This window comes from Scomber scombrus, chromosome 10, assembly GCF_963691925.1.
Source record: "Scomber scombrus chromosome 10, fScoSco1.1, whole genome shotgun sequence".
Taxonomy (NCBI): Eukaryota; Metazoa; Chordata; class Actinopteri; order Scombriformes; family Scombridae; genus Scomber; species Scomber scombrus.
Genome location: NC_084979.1, coordinates 2,385,139 through 2,402,526, shown reverse-complemented (window position 1 = coordinate 2,402,526; position 17,388 = coordinate 2,385,139). Strand labels below are relative to the sequence as shown.

General features: G+C 39.8%; 1 protein-coding gene across 1 annotated transcript; it reads left to right on the top strand.

Moving 5' to 3' along the window:
- Positions 1-13,181: 13,181 nt before the first annotated feature.
- Positions 13,182-17,006, top strand: LOC133987253 (tumor necrosis factor receptor superfamily member 14-like). Its single transcript, XM_062426560.1, has 6 exons — positions 13,182-13,314; positions 13,858-13,951; positions 14,158-14,283; positions 15,151-15,309; positions 16,675-16,762; positions 16,859-17,006. Exons 1-6 carry the CDS (start codon positions 13,237-13,239, stop codon positions 17,004-17,006), a joined length of 693 nt encoding a protein of 230 aa, XP_062282544.1. The 5' UTR covers positions 13,182-13,236.
- Positions 17,007-17,388: the final 382 nt, after the last annotated feature.

Genomic DNA, 17,388 nt, shown 5'->3' with positions numbered 1-17,388 from the left:
AGCTCCAAACACGTTTCAGCCCTAGCGCTGCTTCTACCTCCTGCAGGTCTTTATTCTTAAAGTGTGTGCCATTATCCTGGCACCCTTCTGGGTCTGATATTGGTTTTGCTTGCAAGTCTGCTCTGACCTTGATATCTCTCTGCATCCTTTCCTCACACCTGTGTGGCTCTTCCCTCACCCATGTTATCAGCCATGTTGATTCCTTCATGTGTAAATGTTATGTGTGGTGCGTTTTGAATTTTTTCTAATCTGGTCTGTCTTAGTGATGTCATTGTGAAGGCTGTTGAATTCACAAACTCCACTATACTATGTGTTGTTAATACTGTGAGTGGATATCCCATGACTATGTGTGCCATTTTTGCTACCCCTGCTGCGTGTCGTGTGCATGGCGGGTGTCTGTCTTCTGTTGGATCAAGAGTAACACTTACATCAGTACCTGCCTACATCCCCCTTTTTACTGACAAAGAACACCATTTACTGTGTGCGATTTTTCAGAAACATCTAAGAAGAATGGTTCTTTGTAGTCAGGAACGGCCAGATCAGCTGCATGCGTTAGGGATTGTTTGAGAGAGATAAAACTCTTCTGCTGCTGTCGTCCTGTGTAATTTGGCTTACAAGTTCCTCATTCCTTGTTCATTAAAGTCTGTGTAAAGTGAAAATAAATATGTGTTCTGAGTTTGACATACCACAGAAGAATGTGTTGTTAACCACCCTGCAAAATTTGAATGATTAAAAAAATTGTCAAATATATGAAATTAGGCTTCAAAGTTGTGTACAACTAATGTACTATTTCTCTTTTCCCAAACGCTGTGGGAGTGGCCGCTGAGTTTGCTGAAACCCCGCCCCCTACCAAGTGTCACCTGTCAATCAAAGTCACCACCTCTAACAGAAACATGGACGCTAGGCCTGAGAGCTTTCTGCTGCTAACTCAGCTGCTACCTCGGCGGCTAACTCAGCTGATAGCTCGGTGGCTAACTCAGCTAACTGTAGTAGTAGTAGTAGTAGTAGTGTGCGCTGAATGTATTTATACCTCTACAGCAGCAGGGGCGGGTTTATGCTCCGGTGTGAAACCGTTCTATTGGTCACCGGTTACGTAGTCGCTGGGTTACGTAACCCGGCGGAGATTTTCAGACCCGCCCATTAAATCCAGACACGGAAATCTATAAACAGTTTGTGAAGCCTAGCTCCACAATTCAAATCTAAATGGTTGAAATTCTTTTTACACCTTTCTTAGAAATACATTTATGACCCATTTAATGTGTTTAGATGAAAATGTCTGAATTCACTTTGCACAGTCTTTAACCATTGCCCTTAAGATAGGGTGACCAGACGTCCCCGAATTCCGGGTGTGTGTCTGAAGTGATGTAACGTTAAAGTAAGTATGATTGTTTATCTGAACTGAAGACCTAACGTAACTTTATAAAAGTCAGTGAATGTTAACATTATGACAATGTTTTCATATCTGTCATTAGTGAAGCTGTAACGTTAACGTTAGCATGAGATTACCAGGTGATGACATTGTATGTGGCTCTGTTTTGGAAGAGGGGGAGGTGGAAGACTGCTTTGGTAGCATATGATTTTCCTGTAGGCATAGGAACATGAGACTCTGTTAAAAATAATAAATTAATTAATAATAAATCAATGGTTGACTGCAGTAGTTATAAATGCAGACCAGCTGATCAGCTGATGCCCTGAGTCACTGTTTTGTATGTCACTGTTGTTAGTAAAGGTGTAACTTGTTATCTTAGATTACCATGAGATTACAATATTATCTCTATGTTGCTCTGTTGTAGATTAGGGAGAAGACAAGTATAGGAGAGACTGATAGTAAAGAGTGAAGGAGAGAAGAGGAAAAGAGCAGGAGAACAGTGTGGAAAGGCAGAAATAAAGAAGTAAATAACAGAGTGATGACTGACTTTTGTGGGTGCACTTTATAAATGTAGGTTTTGATTTTAATACAGTAGTAAACTATTACTATTGGCTCTGTTCTTGCAGTTTTTCTCATGTTCTCCTCTGCTCTTATTCTACCCAGGCTCCTGAGGTGGATGAATGAGGGGATCACGGTAATGTTTGATTAATTAACCTGGTCCTTTTGTGTAATAAAAGCTGGTTACATGAAAAGTACTTGTCCCCATTTTTTATTTCATAATGATAATATTTAATGATTTTTCACCGCCGCATAGAAAATGTCCCCGATTTTCATTTCAGAAATCTGGTCACCTTACCTTAAGAGGGAGGTGAGTTCCCCATAAGAGGCAACGAACTGTCTACTGTATCCTTTCAAACACAGGAATGATAGCGTGTCCTTTACTGTACTAGGTTTAACATGATGTAAGATGGAGGATCTATGAGACGGGTACACACCTGTTCCTTTAACAGATATGATTCTACCCAAGAAAGAAACCGTGTGTCGGCAGTATTGTAATTTAGCTCTTGAGACTTTGAATCCAATGTGGTATAGTTGCATAAGCAAAGATTTTGTGGCCTCCAGACACAACACATGGTCAGGAGCCGCCAAGAGAATGTCATCCACATACTGGATCAATACCACCCCCTTTGGGAGTGTAAGGTCAGCCAATTGTTGTTTCAGTACTTGGTTGAAAATGCCTGGCGATAAGATATAAAACCCTGAGGAACCCTTGTATAACAAAGTTTACGGACTGACCACATTGCAACAAAAATGGATTGGGAATGAGACACGAGAAACGGATCACGGAGAATGGACAAAAACGAACTGAAAATCAGATTAACACTGGTGGTGGAAATTGAAGGTGACGATAGAATAACAATGATGGAGCTTCTAAGCAAAGTAAAGGGTGAATGTGGAGAGGTGATAGGCTGTAGATTTAAAAACCATAAAAGCTACGCGCTGACTATGAAGGATGACAACAGAAAGGAAAAGATTATTGATGGTTTGACAATCAAAAATAATACCATCACGGCAAGAGAAATAGGCATTGATGAGATGGTGGTTTCTTTCATCAATCTGCCAACATACGTGTATCCCTCTGCATTGACGCGGACCCCTACGCCGTAGCCTGATGTGCACCTCCAAAAAATCCTAACTACGCGTCACGGCAACACGGACCGCAAGGGCTGTGATTGGTCCTCCGGCAGTTGCTTTTTCCGGTCTTTCCTGCAACACCGCAATTTTCTAATTTGTTGAGGAGCAGTGAAAGTGTTTTTCAACAATGGATCAAGTCGGAGAGAGAATAGTCGAGGAGGTCAGGAAATACGACCACCTTTACAACTCCTCCTCGAAACACTACAAGGACTGCCAAATGGCTAGTAACTCCTGGTGAGAAATTTCCAGGAACACGGGGGTGGAGGTCGCTGAGTGCATGAAGAGGTGGAAGAACTTCCGTGACAAATATGTCCGGCTCCAAAAAAAACTCTTTCATGGCTTTCACCACACGTAAAGCACTGCGAAACGCAGTCCAATTATGAACAAAAGGTATGTGTTTTCTGTTATTAGCGCAATGCTACATCATCGGTTATGTTCATGTGCAAACAACATGTTATATCGATAACTGGTTGTAATAAAAACACATAGATTAACCAATCATCCACTCTTTAATTACAAACAGACCAGATCAGCGGAGAGCACGTTGTCCAGTCCGGCGGAGAGCGACACAGCCGCTTCGTCATCAGCACCATCACCCACTGAGTCTCCCCGATCTGCCACACTGGAATTGTCTTCTCCCCCTTAACCACTTATCTGCAGGCCCACCGGCTTCTGTCACCGTTGAGTCCCCCGCCCCCCAATTATGTGCTAAGCTAAGTTTGCTGTCAAACTGAGGAGAAATCTGGCCCATTATGAGAAGAGGAAAGCTGATGTATGTAGCCTATTCAAGAGGGGGTTGAAAAAGGATGTCAACATGATGTGTAGATCATTGGAGAAAGAGGACTTCTTGAGGTTTTATTGAATGGAGCACTTTCATCAAGATTGGGGAAGATGGAGAGGCAAAGATAGATTTTGGATAGTGGTCTTGCCTCTATCGCTATCTCAATTTTTATTTTATATTTTCCCCTCTCTTGAATTGAGCAGTGTGTCCAAACCTTTGACTGATACTGTACATTACGTCCATATGAATAAAAAATAAATAAATACGTATACATATTCATAGGATCTAATGCAAATCACCAGGTGTGCAGTTTTGTGATATCCCAAATCAATCCCCTAGCTATATACACAGTATATCATGAATGTGAGTTTTCATATCAAGTGTTGTCCTTTGCACACTGGGCTGAATGGAGGATTTTGTGCTTTAGAAATAATTATAATATGGGCAAATAGGTAGTATACGGTAAATATGTAAAGGCTGGTGAGTGTGGACCCAGTTGCAAGAAGGGGAAGCGAGGCAGAGGTTCAAGTCCAGTAAGGCAAATTTTTTAATCCGAGTGGAGGCAGGTGGTCATACACAAAAAAGGGCAAGCAGAAATCCAAGGTAAAAAAAAAGAAAAAGGTCTTTACACAGAGAACAAACAGGAATAATGTGAGAAAGTAGTACACTGGGTAAGGAAGACATGGTGGGGCAGGGTTATATACACAGGGAGGGAAGACACAGGTGAAACAAATAAGTAATCAACTAAGGCGGGAAAAAGAACAAAGAGGGGAAGTAAAACTGACAACACAGGGGAAGACTAGACTTTCAAAATAAAACAGGAAGTGTACAATACAACATAAAATACAGAGTCTGACAAAATATGTGAGAAACCAATTAGTATTTGAAGGCACTGTAGGTAGGAATGATGTGGTGTAAATAGACCTGCACAACAACAATAACAGCACCTAGCAACAACGCTACCTGCTTTCGGAGTAGGCGTAAACAGAAGCGGGGTACCCCTGGCGGAGCTAGCGCTAAACTTAAGGCTAACCCTTGCAGAAAACCGTTACCATCAATACTGCTGGCAAATGTCCACTCGCTGGAAAATAAACCAGACTACCTCAGGTTGCTGTCTAATAAGCAGCAACAAAGAGCTATAAGGACGCTGTGCTCTCACACGTGCTGCATTGATAGTCGCACACACGAGCAGTCACTCTAGTGCGCTCTTGCTCGTTCACTCCAGATTCCGGGAGATTGGCTCTCATTTGCGGGTGTCAGGGAGCCGCTATCAACATGCGGGAGAGTTGGGATGTATGGATTACATTCTATATATAATATATTAATTTCTGTGCGGTGGGATCTATCACTTCTCAGCGTGAGAAACGATAGGTGTGGCATGAGAGCGTGTGAAATGCGTGCGTCTCACGGTCAATGCGTGAGACTTGTCTGGTATAAGGTTTACAATACGTTACGTACAGGACATGACGTCACCACGTTCCCAGTTAGCGGCAGTTGTTCTGTGTGAGCCACGATGATGAGATGACAACACATTAGTCCGCACTGTGTTAAATAAATATGCCAAAAGGTTAAAGATGATTTGAGTAAGTTCTGCTTATCCTCCACACGCAGTAAAGGACTGCACACTCCAGTAAAACCCTTAACGTTAATAACACATGGTGCAGCAATGCAAACAGGATTTATTCACACTGTTCCCAGGACATTGAGCTTTTGACGATTAACGATTACGATTCTCTGTCATAGTCATCACTGCTGTTTACATACCCCCCAGATGCAGACACCAAGGTGGCCTTAAACACCCTCTATCCCTACTTACACGTAACGTTTAGAGAACGTTAGCATTTGGTTCTCTAAAGGTTAGGTTATAACCAAACCAAGGTAATTTATTAAAGTAACTTACTTACATAAATGAATCAAAACTATATGCTGAATCTGTAGAATCAGTGGTGTCTGAAAGTGCATGCATGTGGGAATATGTTGTGTGCAGTGGTGTAGTCCAGGGTATATGCGGGTATACCCACTTATTTTTCAGTCAGCATTGCGTATACACACTTCTAAAATCCCCCCTGATGCACCATTCAGTAGTATCTGTGAGCCAAATTGCCCATTTTTTCCCCCCTAGGATGGTGAAGCCATGACCCATGCTACTCCGCCTCTAATTGGCTAGTACTCGCTGTCAATCTAATCAGTAGACTGATGAGCCAATCAGAGGCAGAGAAGGGCGGTCCATGCCGAGGTAAATATTGCTAACCGACAAATTTACTTTTACAAGTTTACTTGAAATGATTTGCCTTTAGGATATGCAACGAACCGGTAAGTTTAGGTAGATTGCTAGTTTGGGTAACAGTGCAACACAAATAATACAACATGTTGCCAGTGAGTACAGAGCAACATGTCAGTAGCATTATACCATCATCCTTAAATCAGCTGTCCTGATTGACGAGGCATCTTCTTTAAGTCACAAAGCTGTCATGACAGTTTCTATTAAAGCATCAATTCAAGAAGAAAGCACTTTTGAGTTTATCTGATTGATTTTGATGTGTGGAAGAGAATGTGTTTTTTTAATCTAAGGTGAAATATGAACAAGGATGCATTGTCAAATTCAGATCTGAAGTATTTTATTTAAATGTTTGCCTCATTTATAATTTACATTCATGCAGGCTGCCTGTGTGACCATTAATACCTACAAACTGCTCCTGATCAAGTCATGTTGATTTTATAATAGAGTCACATCTGGCCCACACTATCTGTTGCAAATCAGCTGTTCAAAGAGACAGTTTACAAAAGAAACTACTGACTTGCCGAGTGAGAGAATAGGTGTCATTCCTTATTCCTTAATAGTTCACTCAAAATGCATAGTTGTCTCTCACTAGTCTGTGGGCCAGTATTGGTTTAGTCATTTCATAATCCTTCCTCCCTGAGATCAAGCAGCAGAAATGATGTGACGATGAGCAAATACTACTGACAGATTTTAGGGTAAACTAAATAGAGTCTTACATGTCACTGTTTCTAAAACAGGGCGTTTTTCTGGGCTGCGTTAAAAAAAAGGGCAACAATTGAGAGTATACCCACTTCTCCAGAGACCACTACACCACTGGATGTGTGCTAGAAAACAACCAAATGAAGTGGACAAAGAAAAAGGTTTCTGCTGCTGGTACTGAGCAGGCCAGCTTTATTAAAGTGGCCCAGCCCACGGCCCAGGTGAACTGCTTCAGCCTGATGACCCTGGCTCCACCTCCAAGGAGGGGAAAAGACAAAACAGACCAGCCAGGTAGAGTAGGGAAACAAAAGTCATCACATTCCCCCCCTTAAGTTCAGAAACCCACCAAGGGTTTCTGTACTACAAACTACAATTGATATACACACACACAAGCCTATAAAAATAATGTTCAATCATATAAACAGACTTTAATAAGCAACAAACCAATCATTCCTTTAAACTGGATGAATGAATATCAGTATAATATGGGAATTACAAAACACTGAGCCAGTTGGGCTACTAATGTACACACTCAAGACAACGCACCAAACTGTTGCCCATCTCAATTCCCTGCAGCCTGGTAACCGAGGAGCATTTTTAAAGGGAAACTGATGGACAACACTGAGGAAAAAGTAATGAGTGGAAAAATGTGTCATCCAAATGGTCAAAAGTAAGCAAAATAAATATTTTTTTTAACTGAACTGTCCTGTTTAACTGAAAACAAAAAACAATAGAAAGCAGAAAATTCCTGTAATAGTGCACATTTAGTGCAATAAGAAAAGTGCAAACAGAAAGTCTGGAAAAATTGTAGACATAAACACTTTGTGCTTCAAAATCTTGTCGTCCGAGGCCTGTCCTACGAAGCTGGATTAACATATCCTGGATTAACATATCCTGGATTAACATATCCTGGATTAACATATCCTGGATTAACATACCCTGGATTAACATATCCTGGATATCTCTCCGTTACCTGGGTTGATTTACCCAGACATTCGTAATCTGATCAGCGGTACTACGAAGCTGGTTATCAACTCGGTAATTCAACCCACAGTTTTCCAATCAGGATGACTTCGCGCTCACATAAAAGGGTTAAAGGTGTTTGCAGCGTCTGACCAATCACAAACATGGAGAAACCCTGCAGAGCAGCGTACTTCACGATGGAGGAGCAGACAATTATTCTTCATAAATATGAACAATTCAAACACATCATCCAGGCCAAAAGCAACACTGTTGCCGCAGCATAAGCCAGGAAGGAATGCTGGCAGAACATTGCCGACTCCGTTAATGCGTAAATCCGTGAGATTATACAATATTAATTCATCGGACAATATAAATGGACAGCACTCCGATCACACAATTTCACTTTATTACGGCACAGACATTTCCGCCAGTTTCTGCAGTTATGCCATGTGTGACCATTATTATTAACCTCATTACATTTCAGAGTGGCCAGCCTAAGACACACCTGTGCAATAATCATGCTGTCTAATCAGCATCTTGATCTGCCACACCTGTGAGGTGGGATGGATTATCTGGGCAAAGGAGAAGTGCTCACTAACACAGATTCAGACAGATTTGTGAACATTATTTGAGAGAAATAGGTCTTTTGTGTATATAGACAATGTTTTAGATCTTTGAGTTCAGCTCATGAAAAATGGGAGCAAAAACAAAAGTGTTGCGTTTATATTTTTGTTCAGTGTAAATGCGGGACGATCCCGTTATTCAAGGGACGGTTGGCGACCCTACCTCCAGCACACCGACTGGGAGCCCTGAGCATGCGGCTATTATTATACTTTATGTAGCTATTGAAATGAAAAGTACGAGCGCTCGCGTATTCATTAATTCATATTTTATTCCTATGGAGTTATGTTTATTTCATAATGATGTGTGTGTGCAGATCGACAATCTGTGTGTAAATGTGTAATCTGTAAATATAAACACCTTCCACAAATACAAAAAAAAGATTTGTATACTCTTTCTATGAGCTTTTTTTTTTTTTTTTTTTTTTTTAAATAATCAGTGTTAAGTGACCTGCATTCATGGTTTCATGTTAATGTCATACAGCAGGGGTAGGCAACCTTTTTGACATAGAGTGCCAGTTTTAATTTTCTTGTTAATGAGTGTGCCATAATCAACAATAAGTTAAAGCCTTAAGTTAAATTATGATACAAAATACAAAAACATCCATATACTGTAGGCCACATGGAAGAACATTTTAAAGATATTTTTCCATTATTTACAACAAGGTTTAGGAATTATGTATGGATCCCGTTTTCAAAACAGTGCTTTCAGTAACTCATTTAAAACATATTGCATGTGGAAGGTGTTTATATTTACAGATTACACATTTACACACAGATTGTTGATCTGCACACACACATCATTATGAAACAAATCTAACTCCATATATTCCAAAAGGTCGTAAAAAAAGAAAAAGAAAAAAAAGAACCACATTGTTCACATTGGTTGGGGGGGATTTTAACAAGTTTGATGCACAAAAAATCCGAGAGCAGAGCACAGATCTGAGAGCACAAGTTTCGTGAACACGCACAAGCAATGCTGAGCGCGAGAAGAAGAGCTTGAGCTTGAGCGCAGGAAATCTGTACGAGCAGCAACATATCTGAGTGCGAGCACACAGTTTGAGCACGAGCAGAGGCTTTTGAGTGCGAGGGCAGAGTTTTGAGAGACAATATTACAAAATCTGAACGTGAAATCAACCTTTAGCAGCTCAGCCTCAACATCCTCAGTGACATCTTTCTCTGCTCTCCTCTCAAACTCAGCCTCTTTTTGCTCCACAACAGCTACAACTGCTTCCTGCTCTGCTCTCATCTCAGTCGCCACTTTTCCCGTTTAACTTTCTGTCAGAAATCTTTCAACACCGGAGCCACCGGGCGAGGAGCCACCGGGCGAAGAGCCGACAACAAGGACATCCATCTGCAGAGCAGCCCCCGCCACCTGCTGCCGGACCGGGCACGCAATCTGCTTGTGTCCCACATCTCCACATTCAAAGCATTTCATGTTCCCGGAGCTGGCGTACACCATATAATAACTTTCCTCATGTTTAACTCGGAAAGATACTTCCAGTGTCTGAATGAAAGAGTCATCATCATCATCATCATCATCATTTCTTTATTCACACCTCAGTTAAAACCATGTACAACATACTCATTTTTGTTGTTAGCTTATGTGAAATGGGACACCGTAGGAAGCTTAAAAGCTTTTTAAGAGGGGCCCAGGCTCAAAATAAATACATGTAACAATTAAACATAAACAAACCAATGCTCAAAATCCAGATGTATGAATCTGTGCGTACGCATGAATCCAAGCACATTTCCTTTGTACATCCCAATCAATGTGGATTTGAGCGCACATGTTGGTGTACCCGACCCCTCCCTGTCCACGCCCTCATTTAAATACACAAATCATATTTAAATGGGCCCTGCACCTGAGAGTCCCTTCTCTGCACGATCAGAAAATTTAAACAAAAGAATGAGTAAGACGGGAAGAAAGAAGAACTTCACAGAAAGCGAATTGGAGACGCTACTCAATGAAGCGGAGGAGCGTAAAAATGTACTCTTTGGGGGCGCACATGCTCAATGCGCATCACGGGGATTAATATTACCCATGGTGCACAGTGCCAGCTTGTCTCTGTTCCCAACCATGATGTTACTCAGAATCGTGCGTTGAACCAGGCCACCTCGCCACAGTGTTGGTTAATTGCATTTGTGCATCACATATGATCTGTACATTGATCGAATGGAAATGTTTTCCTGTTGACATATACACATTCATCATGTGATGGCGCTTTTATAGCAATGTGTGTGCAGTCGATAGCTCCGATTACATTGGGAAAACCGGCTCTCGCTGCAAATTGCGCTTTAATGTTGACCTGTTCAGCTGCATTGTATGGGAATTTGATAGACCTGGCTGACATGCGGATAATTCCGTCCCACATGGCTGGCATGGCTCGGCTCAGGGTCGACTGGCACAGTCCCGATCGGTCGGCCAGCTCCCTCTGGAATGCCCCGGTTGCTAGGAACCCCAGTGAGGTCACTGGTCAGCACCTGTATGGATACAGGCAGCGCATGGCTCCTCGCTGTGTCGTGCTCCGAGGCCGGCGGCAGCTCTGCGCACAGTTCCAGGAGGATTGCCCTCGGGAACCTAAAGCGGCTGATGAGCCAGTTGTCCTCATGTGCCATTAAATCCTCTCTCTCTGAACACACGCTCTCTTCGTACTGCACCATTTACAATGTCTTCTAATACTGCTAAAGCAGCCATTGTTGTTAACTGTATTTTCAGCACCACTTTGCGCATGCTTTTATATCCACTCATGTAATTGCAGACACGTGGGTGTGTTAATTGTTCATGTGTCTCTGATGTGCACATCACCCAGTCTGAGGATTTGTTTTCGCATTTATTTATTATAACAGTTTCCCAGCATCACCTCTAAGTGTCGCCAAAGGATCAACAGCTGTAGAAACGTAACCTTTGTACATGATGCCCGAGATCTTTCAGAAACACTACCACGACTTTGTTCTTACGGGAGGCGAAAGAGATGTTAACGTGCCCTACGGTAGGTCCCTACCTGCTCTCCCACCGCCAGAAGCACCTGCCGGCTTCTCAGAAGACGCCACCCCAGCAGTACCCAAAAAATAATACAAATGCCTCACAATAAGCACATTAATCATACAATAAACACAGTTAGAAAAAAAGAATGAAATGTATAGAAACTCTCCACTTATCACCAAACATAACATACATGCTTGACAAAGAGAAAGAAACAAATAAATTGGCAATAAAAAAACATAAAAATAATAAAAATAAATATCTTATATCACTCAACAGAACAACACACTTAGATATAATTGTGCTTCATTTGGTAGTGTGATTAATTTTAATTTTTGCATCAGTAGGCTACCATACCTAATTAAAGGTTGTGTGTGTGTGTCAGTGGGCGTGCGCGGCTGCGCGCGTGTGTGTGTCGGCTGCGACACGCACGCACACTGTGAGAAGCCCACATTAAATGCGTCTCTTCGTAACGGAAGAAACAATCAGGTAAGTGGACCGACTTTGATAAAAGTTGTCTTCATGATCGTGCAGATCAGTCAGATTGGTCATACTATTTTAAATGCTCGTATCGTTGGACACGAGTCATTTAAAAAAAAAAAAAGAAATATGTATTTCCTTGAAAATTAAGAAGTTTGTCTAGACAACAGCAGCTGCCGCTTTATTGTAAAACAGGTAAAACATTTTAGTGTTAGTGTTTTTCGTGCAGACTCGACATCAATGGATGTATCTTTAATTTAATTTCATCCACGGATCAGGACATTTTCAGTCGGTTGGACAAGGATGGAACTACTGATCATTCTGGGGTGGGATAGATGTCTCACTAGAAAATACAGAGTTATTTTAAGCACCTTAACTACACACCTCTATGCAGTTAGTGGTAGAAAAGATCACATAATATTCAGTGCAACTGACTATGTTCTTATTCCCGGACGTAAAGTAACAAAGAGGTTACACTATACAAATGTAACATAATACAGACTATTAAACTACTGAGTTTTACTGTTCTGAGAGCAGATGTTGTCTGATTACACTATATATACACATCAACATATATATGAAACTAATAATTATAGGTTTAGAATGATGGTCTCTGTTATAGTGTGGCTCCTTTTTGTCAGCTGTTCTGGTACTTTTCCACTGCTAGTCAGCCGCACCCACATCATCAACCACATCTGTTGACTCAGGTGTTCCAACAGAGTCTCATTTTTGTTTCAAAAACCCTCTGACATGGTTCTCTAAAAAATATCTCCAACCCCCTGAAAGGCATTTTTACAATGATTGACTTTTCAGAGTCTCTTAAATCTCTTTTTTTGGCCGATTTTGTCTGAGGTAAAGAAGCTGCCTAATCATGATGCACACCTTGATATAGGGTATTGATCACTTTAGGCCATACCCTCCCTCATTACACAAATACACACCACCTGGTAATGCTTAAATCCAAGTGATTGAAGTGATCGCTGTGAAAGGTTATTGAAAGCAAAGGTTCACATGCTACTCCTGCTTCACACAAATAGGAAATATAGATGTAGTCATTTTTCCTCAATAAATAAATGAATACATCTATTGTGTTTTTGTCTCTTTTGGTAAAATTACGTTAGCTTTTTCTAGTTTTTGGAGTTGTGTAAAAAGGTTAAATTTATGCAGAAATAAAGAAAATCGTAGAAAGAAGTGTTTATGAAAAATTTAATATAATATATAATATAACACTGCTGCTCTGTCAGTGATAACTGTTCACCTTTACTGTCTGTTAACTCAATGTTAATGTACATGTTCTCTTCTTTGTTTCCATTTGAATTAGGATTGTAGGTTTCATCTCATTGTGGATATCACTTACAGTCTATGGAGTTGATGAACACTGCTAACATGTCATATGAAAAGTCTTGGAGAAGAAAACCTTTGAACACTGTAACGTTTCTGGTAAGAACATTTTTGTCAGAAACAACAATCTTCTTTTCTCTTACCATCAGTTTGTACATTTAAAAGAGGAGTAATATAAACATTTCTTTTGTTCATTTTTCTCTCTCTCACACACACACACACACACACACACACACAGAAAGACGTTCATTCAGATTCAAATTCAAAAATGAATTTTAGTGAGCAAAAGTTGTTCAATTCAAAATGTTTAGCTTTTTACTGAAGATGTTTCATCAGCTGTATTCAGTGGTGATGACATCTGTGGATGTCTGTGTCCTTTCCCACACACAGTTGTTTCTTTATTCTTGTGCCTAAAAAAAAAGTCAACAACATGTGACAGGATGGTTTCAGTAATAATATTGAACCCTCTCAGATATCTGGCCTCATTTCTTTATGTTGATTGGTTGGATGATTTTAATAGACACATGACTGATGACTGATAAAGTCTAACAACTGTTATTTCTGTATTTGGTCAATGTCTTCAATTACACTCAGTCTTTGTTAAGAAAAACTGTGTAATGTTCATTGTGTCTCTGTTTACAGATAATCATGATGAATGTCTTCAGTGTTCTTAGCCTCACATGTCATCCTGCTGAGTACTTAATTGACCAAGAATGCTGTCCAAAGTGTCCTCCTGGTAAGATGCAACTAAATGGAATTTTTTGTTTTTTTGTTGTTGTTTGTTTAGAGATTCAAGTACTTGTAGGATTTATCTTTAGAACAGAATGATGAGTTATTATTGTTTACAGGTCAAATATAAAATGCGACACAATATATCACACAAATAAGAAAAATTGTTGCAGTTTTTTTTTTGTGTGTGGGGGGGGGGTCATTTATTTTCAGGAAATCGAGTTAAAACAGATTGTACAGAGTTCAGAAGTACATCCTGTCTGTCCTGTATTGATGGAACCTACATGGATGGACCAACAGGAAGTAGACAGTGCTTCCCCTGTACAAACTGTGATTCAGGTAAACTTGTGTTTTCTATCATTAGTAACAGATACACATATAGAGACAGTTCCATAGTCTGATATTAAGTATGATCCTCGACCCCAGGACAGAGTTATGTTTCTCTCTGCAGTTTAAATCTCCACAAATAACTGTAGTTTTAACTGATTAAAATGGATATGTACATTAATGTAAGCAGTGGGGACCAATCAGGTGAAAATACCAGGAGTTTTTTTTTGACTAAAAATACTCCCAGTGTGATACCCTATCAGGATCTTACATCATGAGTTGCTAGGTAAAAATATAGTAAAGGGTAATAATATTATTACTGTAGAGCCACCGTGCTTGAGTACACTTGGGTTTGAGGTAATGTGAGTGCAGGCCAGCGGGGGACAGGGGAGGGGGGACATCCGTGCTTCAGCTAGTGTGAGTGCATTTCAGTCCTTGCTCAAGTCAGTTGTTGTAACGATAAGTTGAGTAAAGAAATAACAACATGTAAACAGTGTACATGAGTGATGCAGCACTTTATAGTCTGGTAGTGTAACTTAGTACTAAATATAATGATGGAACATTAATTAGAATTATGACTCCATTTCAAACACAGTGCCTTCTGTGCACATCTACACAGAGAGTGAATACCTGCAGGATTCAGGTGTGAAGTGTTCATACCTTAAGGAAACATATGAAGAACAGTGTGAAGTCTGAATCTGCTTTTAGATTTAAACAACTGGTGAAGATCAGATGAGTCTTTTAAATGATTTGTATTAAATGTTGAATTGCCATGAATTTATTCATTTATAAAATTGTGTCACATTTCCTTATGTTGTCATCAAAACGGTTCATCATTTTGCTTTTGTATCTTCATGTGTAACCTTGATGTGTTCACAGGTTCTGGTTTGAGGATAAAGACATCATGCACAACATTATCAAATACAGTTTGTGAACCTCTGGATGGATTCTATTGTACAGACTCTGATAAAGACAACAACTGTTTTAGAGCACAGGAACACACACGCTGTGAACCAGGACAATATATCAGACACAAAGGTTGGTTTTCCTAAGTTTGAAATGAAATTTGAAATGTGTGAGGGTATAAGGTATTTTAAGGTTAAGTGACCGAGAAGCATAAGAAAACACAACAAGTTCACTTTTAGTTACAAACACATTTATTACTAATACTACATCTACAAGTACTAAACATTATAACATTTTACTAACAAGACACGAGAGAAAGAAAGCTGGTACACAAGACTGTGACTAGTGAATTATTTGAATGCATGATGCAGAGTTATGTATAGTGTAGTTGGTATGAGAGAGCTGATAAACACATGAGATGTTACCTGAGAAGCAGTGAGTCAAATCAACAACATGACAGTTTAGTTCTGAATTAACAACTGAAGATACAAATGATGAATGCAGCAGAGTTTAAGTAAGCTGATGAAGGTTTTATAGGAATACTTGTTTGCTCACTGGGGTGACTGACTGAGATCTGAGTTGGATGTGATGAGATCAGAAGCTGGACTCTGAATCTTGTAATGATGAGTGAGTCAGATGTCAGATCTGAAGAGTTTGAGGGCTTGCATTGACTCCCATTAGGCCGGCGCCCCGCATACAGGAAGTACATATAGAAATGAATAAAATACAATTTGGAATCGATTTATAATGAGTGCTGACAGGTGCTGAGAGACTAACAGGCGCATTTGACAAGCAAATACTTTTCATTTCATAATGATTTAGCATTATCTAATTCATTTATATTTAATATGTTTAAGTAGACTTTCTCAAGATTATTGGATGGGGCGCCCCCCCAGCGCCCCGCATTGACCAGCCGCCACTGGTTATAAATCAACAGTGTTACTTTTTTCAGTAACGAGTAATCTAATTAATTACCGTTTCCCCGGTTACAACGCTGTTACCGTTACTGCCAAAAAAAAATGTGGCGTTACTTCTTCAGACCTCAATGAAGCGGTTTTCACGCTAACAGGCGCTTCTCTCTGTCTCCCCGCCAAAGAGTGGCTGCACTCAGGGGCAAAACCAAAGTTACTTTTCCTGGTAATTAATTACTTTGACATTGATGTAACTCAGTTACTAACTCAGTTACTTTTTGGGAGAAGTAATGAGTAACTATAATTAATAACTTTTTCAAAGTAACGTGCCCAACACTGTTCATAACCTATGAAATATTGTTATTGTTTATATTCAAATCAAGCAGTTTCTTAACTAAAATGTGTGGCTGAATTGCCATACTTTGCCAACTTACAAGTTGTCTGATAGTCTTAAGCTGCTTTGTCCAGTGATCAGTTCTTGTTACTGTTCTTTAATGATGCTCGTCAAAGAATTAAAATCTAAACAGTCAACAGTTTGTTGAAAGTGTTTTTTTAGATTCACTTCATATCTGTTGTATTTGTGCAGGAACGGCCTTCACAGACACTGAGTGCACTGACTGCAGTAGTGACACATTTTCAGATGGGACATCTACATCTTGTCAGTCACATACAAAGTAAGTGAAACAACAGATAGTCAAAGTTATTACAACTGCAGTAAATGTAATATATCTCTAACTGTTCCTGTGATGTGTTTCCCTCCATTATTCCAGATGTGAATCATTAAATCTTCAGCTGATAAAACCAGGAACTGCTTCAACTGATGCAGAATGTGGAGAACATAGTTCAAACACAGCAGTAATTGTGGGCGCTGTCATTGGGACACTTGGATTAGTCACACTTGGGATATTTGCATTTTAATATCGAAAAGAATTAATGTTCTTAAAACTCAGGTAAGATTTGTATGAATTGAATAATCACGATAGTTCTGTAAACGATCATACTTTTTGTCACATACTTTTTACAACATTTTTTACATGATCATTTTACCTTTATAAAACTTCTACTTTAAAAATGTGTGTTTTTCTTTTTATGTTAAATTATGGCGTTATTATTCCTAGTTGAGTAGTAAAATAATAATCTTTTTGATTTTACCAATTTAATTTTCTACTTGGACTTTTAATTTTAACCAAAAATATCCTCCACTCTGCGCTTGTGGTTTCACCTCCACCCAGGAGAGAAAAGTTAGGACCATTCTAAAGGCCTGTGACAGGGGCACTACAAAATATTACAACATTAGTTA

Excerpts from the sequence above, each read along its gene's own strand:
- LOC133987253 (XM_062426560.1), top strand. The coding sequence starts at position 13,237 with ATGGAGTTGATGAACACTGCTAACATGTCATATGAAAAGTCTTGGAGA. Across the intron at positions 13,952-14,157 it reads CTGTCCAAAGTGTCCTCCTG|GAAATCGAGTTAAAACAGAT; the intron begins GTAAGATGCAAC and ends ATTTATTTTCAG. Across the intron at positions 15,310-16,674 it reads ACAATATATCAGACACAAAG|GAACGGCCTTCACAGACACT; the intron begins GTTGGTTTTCCT and ends GTATTTGTGCAG.